Source organism: Perna viridis, chromosome 6, assembly GCF_037379345.1.
Source record: "Perna viridis isolate PV_CMFRI_1.1 ecotype Kerala chromosome 6, ASM3737934v1, whole genome shotgun sequence".
Classification (NCBI taxonomy): domain Eukaryota; kingdom Metazoa; phylum Mollusca; class Bivalvia; order Mytilida; family Mytilidae; genus Perna; species Perna viridis.
The window spans coordinates 24440395-24453970 of record NC_142450.1 but is presented as its reverse complement, the minus strand read 5'-3'; the positions used below and the strand labels follow the sequence as shown (position 1 = coordinate 24453970).

The following is a 13576-nucleotide window of genomic DNA, read 5'->3' as shown; positions in this document are numbered from 1 at the left end:
GCAAATAAAACATGACGTTGTAACAGCACACGTTTATTAGTTTCGGAAATTCTTATTACAGCAAAGGCTTTATTACTTTTATTCAACATTCGTAACATAGAAATGCGATATTGAGCAATAATTCGAGCAGTAATTCAGAAGTGATGTTTTTGTATGGTTATTTAAGTCTTTTCTAAATATATAAGACATTGCACATACGTAAATACGTATAGGTTACCTCTGTTAAGTATGAATTACAAATTTAATTGTGCAATAAGAAACCAATTGTATGTTAACTGATTACAAAAACGACGAGAGATTAAAAAATGCATGTGACTAATGTCAGGAAGAACATTTTAAGTATAGTTGTATCGATTTAAATCATTGATGAATAAGTTATTAAAAGAACACTTATTTGTATATCAATATGAAAAAAAACTTCTAAAAACACAGTCAGGTATGATAAACTTTCATGATTAAGGTGTAAAAAAAATTGTCATTTCAAATCTAATTCCGGATAGCATGTACATGTACGTATTTACGTACTGGCAATATTTTACATTACATTTGCAGTTAAGTAATTTGACAGTTGTCACCTTGTTGTAGGTATAATTTAAACCTAAGGTCTGATCAGTATAAACGTAAAATGTAAATTGGTAAATGATATATTAGAAAATTTGACGAACAAACAATTATATCCCATAACCTGCGATACCACTTTAATCTATAGTTTTATTAAAAAATGTCACAATTTTTAATATCTTTTATTTATATCAGTAAACTTTTACTTGAAAGGTTAAACACAGAACCACACAATTATGATACCTCTTGATAAAAAAATTGTAATATTTCAAGTATTCATGAAATACCTTCTATAATACAGATCCTTATTTGTAGACATATTTGGTAATTCATCTGTTCATGATCATTGATCCAAACTTGGTAGCCATATGAAATTCATCGGTTCATGATCATTGATCATTACTTGGTAGGCATCTGCAATTCACCTGTTACAAGATCATACACATGACATTGTGATAACAAGAGTAACGCCCACAACAAAATTCATCACGACTGCTTTAAACTTACATTACTCAGCAAGACTAAAAATTTATGTTATCTCTTTTTATCTCCTTTTGATAAAAGGTTCCCGTACATACTTTTTATATTTTAATCTAGAGAAATATTGAAAGGTGTTACTTGATAGCAAAGTTATAGGACGCACTGAATAACAGACAAAATTGTACAGAATAAAATATACTTTGGCCGATCACGAACACTGTAGTGTTTGCCAGGACACATATATAGCATCCATTCATGTTTTTGTTATAGGACGTATTGACTATAAACCACATATTCAATCGATTGACTTATGGATGGATTAAGTGCCAATGTATAGGTATATTAAAACAAACAGAACAAGTCTAAAGTCTCCGAAAAATCACATTATTTAAGACATATTTACATGGAAACATCTTCAGTTTATTTCATATGAGTTCAAGTCTTATAACGGAACTTTTTGAAAAAAAAAACATTGAAAATATACTACATAAATAAGTAAGTGTTGATAAAGAGCAATCAAAGGAACCAGTAGTTAAATGTGCGTGTTTTTCAACTTCTTGTAACTTTAAAAACGTAGATTTAACATTGTTATATATTTGTCGACGGTATTGATGTAAGACAACAATCAATTGAATGCCCACTTGATATGTAAACTGCTGATTTACTCGAAACAGTAACTCTATCTTGTTGGATCTCTTGATTACAGACACGGTATGCATGTAAAGTAAAGTTCACTGAGGCGGTGAAGTAGGTGAACATTGTCAAGAATCATTTTTTTTTCACTTAATTTGAATTGTAAAACAAAGATGATGACAAAACAAGAGGTAATTTTCTTAAACATACAATTACAAAGTTGTAGTTGCCTTACATTTAAAATAGTATAATTCACCTCTAAAGTTTTTTTTCAGTCATCATAAGTAAAGGAAAATGACTAAAACAAAACGAAAAAGTAAGTTACACAAGTGCACCTTCTCTCGTTTTTTTTCTAGGTCGGAGCTTAACATTCGTATATACATTGACAAGTAAAAATAGGCAGTAGTATTGTACTTTGTAAAAAAAGATAACTAAATATCTCAATCGTAAATAGAGTACGCAAGTTTGATAGAAGTTTCTAATTTAAAGGGATTTGGTGGTATCAAAGAGACAAATAAGCATTAACTCAATATTGTACTGGCTTTAGCCTACTTCAGGTGGCCTAACTATACATTGCTATGATTTAACACCAGTTCAGAAATCATAGCAGGAAAAACGCGCCAAATAAATCTTCTGACGTAGAAAACATTTTACAATATACACACGGAAAATGTGAACATATAGCTTCCGCTGGCCGGGTCATTCCTCCTCGTAGGATTAATCTAGGGCTCTAATAATATTGATTTGTTGTGACATGCATCATTAACTTGATCCTCTATCCTACGTAATAACACCTTGATGAATTGTCCCGTACTACCATACATCATGTACTAAATTAGAGCCCTATTGCGTTATGGTGTATCTATCTGCACCATGAAAACTGATTTATTCAACGGGTCATAGTTTTCCTTTCCTCGTTTGTCTACCCTGGACTTGACTTTTTATGAGCAACTCGGCGGGTGTTTCTATAGAAAAGCAGAAGACCTTTACCCTACCGGTGCACCTGGTCCATTCTTCCATTTTTGTGAAGTCCTAGTTGCTCATTCTCTTATGTTTGTATGTAATGTTTTTGTTATTTTATGTTCTTTTTATTGTGTTTGTCTGTTTTCCATGTCTCGTCATTGTCCCTGAATAACATTCTTTTGATTTCCGCTAGAATCCTGGTTCCTTTGATTAATCTTTGCCTGTTTTTCTGTAACAATATTTTTTTCTATGATAGGGTTACTACACCCTCTTGCATACTTGCTTAGTTCATTGCTTTACCAAATAAAAGTAACACACCACAAACAGACAAAAGATACTAAAAAAAACAAAATAGTATTAACTGCTCTCTAAAGTCAAAGTGAGTAAGTGACATGGTGCAAAAAGTTAGGCAATTTTAATTGTTGCCCCACCATTTTATCTAAAATGCGCGACGTCTCTGGTTACTTATCAGTGGGATATGATTTTTCTAGACACTAGTTAGAAAGGTTTTTTTTAAAACCTGTTCCATCCTAGTAAAAAAAATATAGGGTTAGTCAGTATCTTTCTCAGAGTTCTGTAACTTTTAATTATAAATTATACTGTACTTATACAATTTGAATATAGATGAAACTGTATATAAAGCGTAACAATGCATATAACCATCAATGAAAGCTTAAAATACATTTAAAATTATAAAGTATTCAAATTAAACAAAAAAAATGCAATCACTATCGCAACTTGAAAGTATTCAAATTCAAACAAAATGATGCAATCACAAAATGGTGATCTATCACATTCTTGTCGGCTTTTATACAATATTTTCAAATAGCAAGACAAGATAACAAAGTCACTCAATAAACAAAATATCAATCATATGTCGGTTTTATGTTTATCATCATTACTTGTAGAGGCCAAATCTTGTGCAAAGTCCACCATGTCTGTCATTGCTTTATTGTTGGAGGTTTGATATTTCTTAGAATCTCCTTGACTTTTCATTGCATGCGTCAGTCATCATTGACGTCAAAATTGAGAAAGTCAACTTTATCACAACTTGATATTGTATTTTGTGAAACGTTTAAATCCTGTTGGAAACAAGAAAATGAACTTTCAAAATTGCACGTGATCATATTTGGAATTATTTAGTGACCTTTATGACGCCCTCAATTATACATTATCACATTCATTTTCACTCACATTTAGCACTGCAGAAATGTTAGAATTAAAAAAAAAAATAGATTATCAGTTTTTTTTTCCTGAGGTTCCGAACGTAGCGAATTTTCACGATCTAATTCATTGAGTTGGAAATCGTCTTGTTCTGTTGTTCTTTGTTTTTTATTCAGAGATTTGTTAACTGATCCAGGGATATCTCGAAATGGAGAAGAATTACTCTCATTTGTCATCATTTTGTCATGCTTCTTAATCTTTTAATGATTACTTGGTCTGGGAATATTCATGGATTGCTGCATCGAAAACCATTCCATACTTCTGGTAAGTCTTGAATAAAAATGCAATTCATTATAATACGAAAATGTCCATTGCTTTTATAACAACCATCATGATTGATTGAAAAACAATACTATATCTTTCTATAATAACCTCCGATGTATCTTTAAACATGAACATAAAAATGATTTGCGGGTACCCTGCTTTTTCTCAATGACGAATCAATTTATTGCCGAAAATAAGCTGAACCATTTTTTTGTAACTTTTTGCAACATTTTATATTTCAAAATAAATCCAAAAATCAAAATTCGAAGTTTTCTTGTGTTCAAAGTACATGTGACATAATTGAATTATTATATTGCTGATGTCTCGACCAACGGGAATACGCAAGACTTACACACGATGTCCATATGGGTCAAAAATTAGTTACAACTACACTTCTACACCGTTTTTCATGTATATATTAAGAAACGCCCCATCACACCCTAAAATTGCTTAAAGAGATATTTTTCAATTTAAAAACCCTATAGAAGGTGTAATCAAGGGAATCAAGGTTATAGCGGTAATCAAAAGAATGTAATCCAGGGACAAAGACCACACATGGAAAACAGACATACACAACAAAGAACATAAAGTAACTAAAATCATACATACAAAGTAACAAAAGTAAATGAGCAACTCGGACTCCACTAAAAGCTGGGAGCATGGACCGGGTGCACCGGTAGGGTAAGCGTCCTCTGCTTTTTTAGAAACACCCGCCGAGTTGCTCATAAAAAGTCAAGTCCGGGGTAGACAAACGAGGGAAGGAAAACAATGACCCGTTGAATAAATCAGTTCTCATGGTGCTGATGGATATACCATAACAATCCACAAGTTCATGATAACGACCATAAAACTTCTGTAGTGATGACTTAAATCTTGTAGCAACATAACCCTGCTCCAGACACCTATTTGTTAGAGTTCGAGCGACTCCTGCGTATGGAGTGTTCATATCACAATTCATACGTTATGCCAGAGCTTGCCGAAACTACGCAGACTTTTTGTATCGCGCTAGAACTCTAACAAATAGGCTTCTGGAGCAGGGTTATGTTGCTACAAGATTGTAGTCATCACTACAGAAGTTTTATGGTCGTTATCATGAACTCGTGGATCGTTATGCTGTATCCATCAGCACCATGAGAACTGATTTATTCAACGGGTCATAGTTTTCTTCCCTCGTTTGTCTACCCCGGACTTGACTTTTTATGAGCAACTCGGCGGGTGTTTCTAGAAAAGCAGAGGACGCTTACCCTACCAGTGCACCTGGTCCATGCTCCCAGTTTTTAATGGAGTCCGAGTTGCTCATTTACTTTTGTTACTTTGTATGTATGATTTGAGTTACTTTATGTTCTTTGTTGTGTATGTCTGTTTTCCATGTGTGGTCTTTGTCCCTGGATTACATTCTTTTGAGTACCGCTATGGCCTTGGTTCCCTTGATTAATCTTTCAAAACGAGTCCGTTGATATACATTTTAACTAAAATCCTACCTTTTTGTTTTCCATTTTTTCTTGCCAATTACAATACCGATTATAACTATAACAAAAGTCAATACTGCGGCAATGATTAGTGCAATAACTGCCGGATAAGGATTGTGTTGAATACCTGTAAACATTAGAAATATAACATTTGTTATGATATTTCGGTCACATTTCCTACATTTGCAAATGTCTATATAAACTATGAATTGGATGCTTGCTTTGCTTATTTTTTGCGCAATTGCTTCTGCCTAATCTTGTGTTTTTTATGCATGACATTATATATTAAATATGAGTTGATTCCTACATTTTTGACAAGTAATTCATTCTGTTAAAGCAAACATGGTATTTGAATTTATAGATACAAAACTGTTAGATAAAAAGTTTTGACAAAGAGACATTAGACATGGAAATCATTGAATTCAGTGATATATTCTATCCGACCCAACGGATATTTTTCCTCTGCTGTAGGTGTGAACATACCCGATTCTGTTTCTTCGTTCAAACTGGATGTCGGAGAAGTGTTTATATTATCTAAATTCAGATTTGTTACTGTTTTCTCCGATAATGCTCTAGTCGGTGAAACTTCTGGTGCAGGTTGTACATTTTGGCAAGTCACTTCAAGATCATTATCTGTACTCGCTGAAATAAAACACATTTAAAATTTGAAAACACAATTACTCAGCAGCACTATAAATTATGGACGTTATCTACGTTATTTATAAAAAAGAAAATGGAAAAGTGAATAAAATCAACATATCATGGAACCTCGAAAAAGTGATGGTATAAATATTGATATTGAATTGAAACAGATTATCAATTACACTACTTGGAAGAGTTCTTTGTTTACTGGCTGTATATAGTTTTCATAAATACGGTATTCTGTCTCGTTTGACAGGTTAATATTCCATTCAACTTTCATAATGTGCTTTGTAAACCATTATTTTGTGTTTCATGTTGTGCCTATTCAATAACTGTACATTCTCAATTCACATCGATCATTTTACATTATTTCATCACTTTCAGATAATAATAAAATCTACAATATTTCAGGTTAAAGAAGAACCTCAACAGCACTATTTGCCCAAAATAGTAACCCATTTTTCATGGATCTAAAGAAAAACAAGTGAATCTAGTGGCACTATCTAAACGTTTTTTGTGTTGTAATAAAGCCTATCCTGCTAAACATTTGCACACAAGGATCGAGATCTCGATCGACAAGTTTGTCGATCAGACGTTTTAATTTAAATACTTTTCAACCATAAAGTCATGGTTTCTTACAAAAATATTATTTTTGCTGTTGGTCTACGTTATGTAAATAGATTAATTTCTTGTTTAGCTAATTATCATTATAGATTACAAAATCTGTTCAAAGGGAAGCTTCAAATGTAAATGGAGTTTAATTGTTGACATAAATTAAATGGAAATCCATATAAGAATCATGCAACTTGTGATTCATTGTAAGAAATCCTACATATTTCTGTTTTTGATATTTTATTTAAGGAGGTAGACCTAGGGGAAGGGACATAACTCATAAAGTCAGCGATATGTTTGCATCATACACAATTTCAGCGAAGCCTCCTCATACGTTATGCCAGAGCTTGCCGAAACTACACAGACTTTTTGTATCGCGCTAGAACTCTAACAAATAGGCTTCTGGAACAGGGTTATGTTGCTACAAGATTGAAGTCATCACTACAGAAGTTTTATGGTCGTCATCATGAACTCGTGGATCGTTATGATGTATCCATCAGCACCATGAACACTGATTTATTCAACGGGTCATAGTTCACATTTCCTCGTTTGTCTACCCCGGACTTGACTTTTTATGAGCAACTCGGCGGGTGTTTCTAGAAAAGCAGAAGACGCTTACCCTACTGGTGCACCTGGTCCATGCTCCCAGTTTTTAGTGGAGTCCGAGTTGCTCATTTACTTTGTTACTTTGTATGTACGATTTTAGTTACTTTATGTTCTTTGGTGTGTATGTCTGTTTTCCATGTGTGGTCTTTGTCCCTGGATTACATTCTTTTGATTAACACTATAACCTTGGTTCCCTTGATTTCTCTTTCATTTGAAGCAGAATAAAATGAATCCAAGTTAATTAGATGCTTACATTGACGTAAAATGCTGAATACCAACGTTCCAGTGATTTTTAAGAGTTGTTTCCCTTACACTAGGTCTGCCTCCTTAAATTGTTATAGTTAACAGACGGCAACACATTGCTCTTTATATAACCCTTGTTCTTTGGAGATAAAAGTTATATAGAATGTACAGTAGAATTCAAAAAAAAGGGAGTAACTCTGTAAATCACACTATAATACAATATATATTATTGGATTTTTTATGTGAATTATGTTGTAGAAAAAGATAGATTAGAACGAATAATTATACATTTAATCATATATATACCTATAAAGCTACTTAATTACAAAAATAAAAATGTTTAATTTTTTTTTGGTGTGTATCACATATTATAGAATTTACATGATTCTTAAAAAGGGTGCTACTTAACAACTTTTATGCAATATTTGGTGTATTTCTTTTGATCAAATCGTTAATATCAATGAGAAACATGTTAATGTAAATGCATATAGTTGTATAAATAATTATTTTCTAATTGAAATGCTTTTTTTTCGTGTAGGTGTAGTTGCATGGTAGTTAACAACTGATATTAACAGAAAAAAGAATTATCTATCGTTAAAAGGTATAATTTGCAGTAAGGCCGAATTTCGACGAAAGCCGAACTTAAAATGTTACACTGTATTTGTGTCATAGAACGAATAATTAATAATAGGTCAACTATCGGATTTATTTTGTGACGCACAATTCGCGTCTTTTATACCAATGTTTACTTGTTCGTTTAGAATAATGAAGATGAAGTCAAATAATGTTTTAGTGATGAATAATTCACATGAACGCGCACACGTATTTACCTGTGATATGACTATGCAAATATGAATTTTAATTTTTGATTCATGCAAAGAACTGCTGTCCTCTCTTGTGAACATTTTTCGTTAAATAATAACAATTTATAGGTACAATAAAATGCTGAATACAATAGGAAAGTTAAAGTCTCTGACGATGACACTTTCCAGCCGGATTTAATCTTAAGTTACTATCTCTCACATTGGTGCAAAAATTAATGTGATGTCAACAGCATCAAACTTTTGAAATTGAAAATTGGCATCAAAACTCACCCCCCCCAAAAAAAAAAGAAAAAGAAAAAGAAACTTAAAGAAATTAAAGTTCGATACAATACTTTCATCAAACATCAGTTTCGTAATAACAGAAAGAAGAAATTTGCACAATTTATTAAGTTTACTTTTCTCAGATATTGTTTACAAATATTCAAAAGCAGCATAAGTTTTTATACAACAAATATGTTTTGGGAGCACATTTGAGAAGACATTTGACTTGAACACAGAATGAGCAGCGCTTCAGACGTTTCCCCATAGACTGAAGTCATGAGTATTTGTTTGACCAATTCTAAAAGCGTGATATATGATATTTTGTTATTTTTCACAACGAAAGTGTTTGGTAAATTATGATAGAACTCCAGCTTTTGTGTGACATTTCGATTCAACAGAAGTCTTTGGGCCACAAACACCTTTTCTATCCATTGCCATTTTAATTCAATGCATATGCATTTTTATGCATGTAATACCTACATTTCAACTCAATCCAAACCATTTGAGGAATATTTCCAATATGCAGCGATATAGAAGTGTTTCCGTCTGACGTGTTATATATTGTTTGGTATGCCCCAAGAATCAATTTCTCCTTGCAGTTAATTCTGTCTGGACCAAGCGCAAGGTAAGAGTTATCAGCATCTGTGCAAATGCCAGTCGAATTGTGGAAAGGTGCAAACCTTTGTAAACGAATGTCAACAGCTCGAATTTCCAAATATCCAGAGGTAATAGTCGCCGTACAATTACACGTTGTTCTTTCATGTTTTATATCTGAACCAAAGTATTTCAAGTGCAAGAAATTTCCTAGTCTTTGAATATTTTCACTACAGAAGCTCATCACTTGAGATTCTTAAATCAAACAGTTCATAAATAAATAAATTTTGATCGATTGGTTGTGGTAATACAATCAACAGCAGATATTTTATTGCGTATTAAGACGAGAACGATTGATCAAACTGACAGAACCTGTTTTGTTCTAGTGACACACAAGTTGGATTATTGATGTGCTGTCTCACATAAGACAAAGGCATGTAACCCCTCCAAAGCATATTATTCTGGCTCCGAGGCAACCAGTCATCACCCTATTTTATACACTCTACCATATTGATAGACTTATAAACAAAGTCGATTAACTGATATTCCAATTAAATAAGTATTTTTAAGAAGCACATGAGCTTAAGAATTAATACAACAATCAAGTCATACATATATCATTGTTGAACATAAGACTCTGCTTATACGTTCTGATCAATTATTTAAGTCTTTTCATTTAGATGACCATTGTTCATTGTTTTGCATGAAGATAATATTATATGTAGTCCATGAACAAGCAGAAAACGCACAAAACCGATAATAAAAAAGTATTTCCGGTAAATGTTAAACATAACAACGTTTGGTGTTTTCGTTTATTTTTATGTGAATGTAAGCCGGTCTAAGAATGCTTTAGGCATGAAAAGCATGAACCATGCGTGTATATATATCCCATCATTAGCTATTATTATTAAATATTCAAAAATCTTTTTGATAGGATACAATAACTACTGAATGCGCATGAAGTTAATATAAAGCAGATGTATGGCAAGAACTTCTTTAAAAGAAACTAAACAAAACGTATATTGCGACTAAAATTTGACTCACTAATGTTTAAACTTTTGTATATGTGTGTTTTCATTTGTTTACACCTGGTCCATGCTCCCACTTTTTAGTGGAGTCCAAGTTGCTTATTTGCTTTTGTTACTTTTTCTTTGTATGTATGATTTTAGCTACTCTATTTTCATTGTTTTGTATGTCTGTCTTCTATGTCTGGTCTTTGTCCGTGGATTGCATTCTGTTGATTACCGCTATAATCTTGGTTCCCTTGATTACTCTTTGAATATCACTTTTACTTTAAAATGAAAATCCCAATATTTGAAAGCGTAAACTACTAAGAGCAATTTTCGTCGGCAAATAATTGATCCAAATATATATCATATTTCTAACTTCTAATATCTTACCCTTTACACATGTATTGTTAAAAATAAAAAAAGTTTGTAAACAGTCGGGTGCCTGTAGTATTTCTACATTCAATCCATTTTGTAGAGTAGGCCGCAGTCCCGCTAACACCTGATATAACCGAATAAAAATAATAATATTCCCAGTTCATGGATGAACCCTGAAAGCTAAACCTTTCGCAGGATCCATTATTTGAAAGATTGCAGTCAGTAGTGTTACATATATCACAGTTCCTCTCATACGATATTAAATTTATAGAGATGAAATACGAATCTTTACATGACGCTGATTGGGGTATTCCACTATAGCATGATGTCGTTGATATCTTATATGTGTTAGTATCACCCAACGCTTAAATACAAATAAAATAAAATAAAATAAAATAAAATAAAACGAAATAAGAAACAAAACAAAGGTTAAAATGGTTAATAGCACAGTAATTTCGTTTGGTTTATGAATCTTTAGAAAAGAAGTCAAACTTTAAAACGAGAGAAGACACACACACACACACACACACACACACACACTAAAATACAGACAGCAATGATGAACACGAGTCTCAAGTGCTGCATGTTGGCAATCCAAGCCTTTTGATCCAGAGAAATAGGAAATTTTTTTACTCCATGTCAGTTCAAGCTCAGTTTTGATTTAAACATAATTTTCTCAGCGGTTTTTTAATCAAAGCAGGGTTGTCTCTTTTTATTTTTATATGTTTTTCATTTAATTAAAATCAAACATCAGCACTTACGATTACTATACACCATAAAAAAGAATAGATAATTCTACTGTTATTCCATCATTTCTGTTGCTAAATGCCGATTTTTGATAAAAAATGATGATTGTATTTTTCAGTTTCTGTTTTAACAAATGTATAATTTCTCACAAATTTAAAAAAAAAAATCATTTAGAAAAAGCAATAATCTTTAAAAAAATGACTGTCATCGAAACTAATCTGTTCAATATTCATGCAAATTGAATTGAAATGAAATGATTTCATTTTCTTCACTAACCAATTGCAACTCATAATGGATAATTTGAATTGTCCATGCCTATGGGCACCACCATGTTCGGTTGAGCTGTCACGTGACTTAGTCGGTTTGTAAAGTGAAAGTAAATAAATAACTGATAACGATGTCCGAAGAAAACATTATTTGGGACTTTTCGCCTAAAATTTCAGCCCAAAATATACAGAAGAAGAGATTGAAGCACAGCGTGTCAATTAATGTCATACAACATTCACGAACAACTGGATTAAAAGCTAGAAAACTAGTATGCCAGGGGAAAATTGACTTCGTGTTGCGGTAAACCTTTTGAATAATTCTCTTTAAATATTTGTGCAATCGTCAGTTGGACAAGACAACATGTTTTGGTGATTAAAAAACAGAACAGGAGCGTAGAGATATTAAGTCTGTTTATGATCTTCCTTCGGATAAAAGAGTTCTGTAAGATGGCTATCCAAAATATTCCAAAGACGTCGAATTTTACATACTTCTGCATTTTAGAAAAGCGCATTTTGCATGAAAGGCTATTTATTTTTGTTTACATGGTTATGATTTTTCATATGAGCTTAACTATATGCATAAGTGATCTTCCCTTTAAACAATTCAGATATTTACGGAAAACCGTTTTGTGATATGAATGTGCAAGTCGTTTGACACATTTGACATGATTTATCAATAAAACTGTAGACAATTTTTTGTTTAAAATTTGAACAATATGTTATGTATGTGACGCCGAGTATAGATGGGGGGTCGTTTGTCACGTTGGTAATAAACATGTACTCGAAAGATGACCATTGGGCACCATTTGTCTGGTATATTAATGATTTCATCATTTTTTTTTCGTTTTTTTAGATTTAAAATTTTTTTGTGTTATTAGTCTTGACCTAAATTAAATATCAATTCTCCAAAAAGCTAATTAGAGAAAAAAAATACTCAATTGTCCACCCGTATATGAATTTTTTAGGCATTGGTCTGTCTTTTGTTTGATGATGTGGAAAAAAAGTAAACGATATTTATTATTACGTTTGAATTAAATTTCATTTTGGCAGAGCCAAATGTTGTACATACCGCCATTCGTTAGATTATTTCTGTTGACAATGTTTTATCTGCCTGCATTCATTCTAAAAAACATGATAGGCTTCTTATTTATTGATAAATTCCAAATGCTTTTTATGTATCACATTTCATATTTACCAAAACTTGAATCATGCAGTCCAGATAGTTAGAATTGAACTTTTTGAAATGGTAAAAATACTGATAATCCTACATAGATAAGCATGCTGGCAGCAAATATATAAAACAAATCTTACCGTAGCTATAAAATGTTAAAATTAACAAAAGATGTAAAACACAAGTGTGATAAACGTTCATTGTTGTATTATTTTCGACACAATTAAAAATTCATTTTATCTGTGGCAATACCACAGTCTATGTGAGATAAATATTTCACAAGTATTTGCTTTTGACTTTAGATATGATTTATCAAATGCACTATAATGTTCTTCTGATAACAGTATCTAACAGGAAGCATGCATTACAAACATGATTAACGTACAAATTTGTGAGTCTGCCGATTACGAAGCGAGATACATTTGTAATTCATCGAAAAACTGGTTTGAAAATATTAAGGATGACGACAGAAAATGAAAATGGCACGAATTGTTACCTTGGTATCCATCTAGAGGCATTTAATTACCACATTGTTTGAAGTTTAAATAAAACATACATTTATTTCACCATATCTTGCATGTATTACCAAGGTTCACTTTTAAGTGTGAATATATGATGTTGCAAAACAACT

The 13576-nt window shown here is 32.1% G+C and overlaps 1 protein-coding gene across 1 annotated transcript; it reads right to left on the bottom strand.

The window, feature by feature from the left end:
- Positions 1–3219: 3219 nt before the first annotated feature.
- Positions 3220–10919, bottom strand: LOC148614190 (uncharacterized). Its single transcript, XM_088588102.1, has 5 exons — positions 10777–10919; positions 9263–9631; positions 6078–6236; positions 5607–5721; positions 3220–4131 (listed from the first exon to the last, which is right to left on the bottom strand). Exons 2-5 carry the CDS (start codon positions 9618–9620, stop codon positions 4062–4064), a joined length of 702 nt encoding a protein of 233 aa, XP_088444228.1. The 5' UTR covers positions 9621–9631; positions 10777–10919; the 3' UTR covers positions 3220–4061.
- Between the last annotated feature and the right edge of the window lie 2657 nt (positions 10920–13576).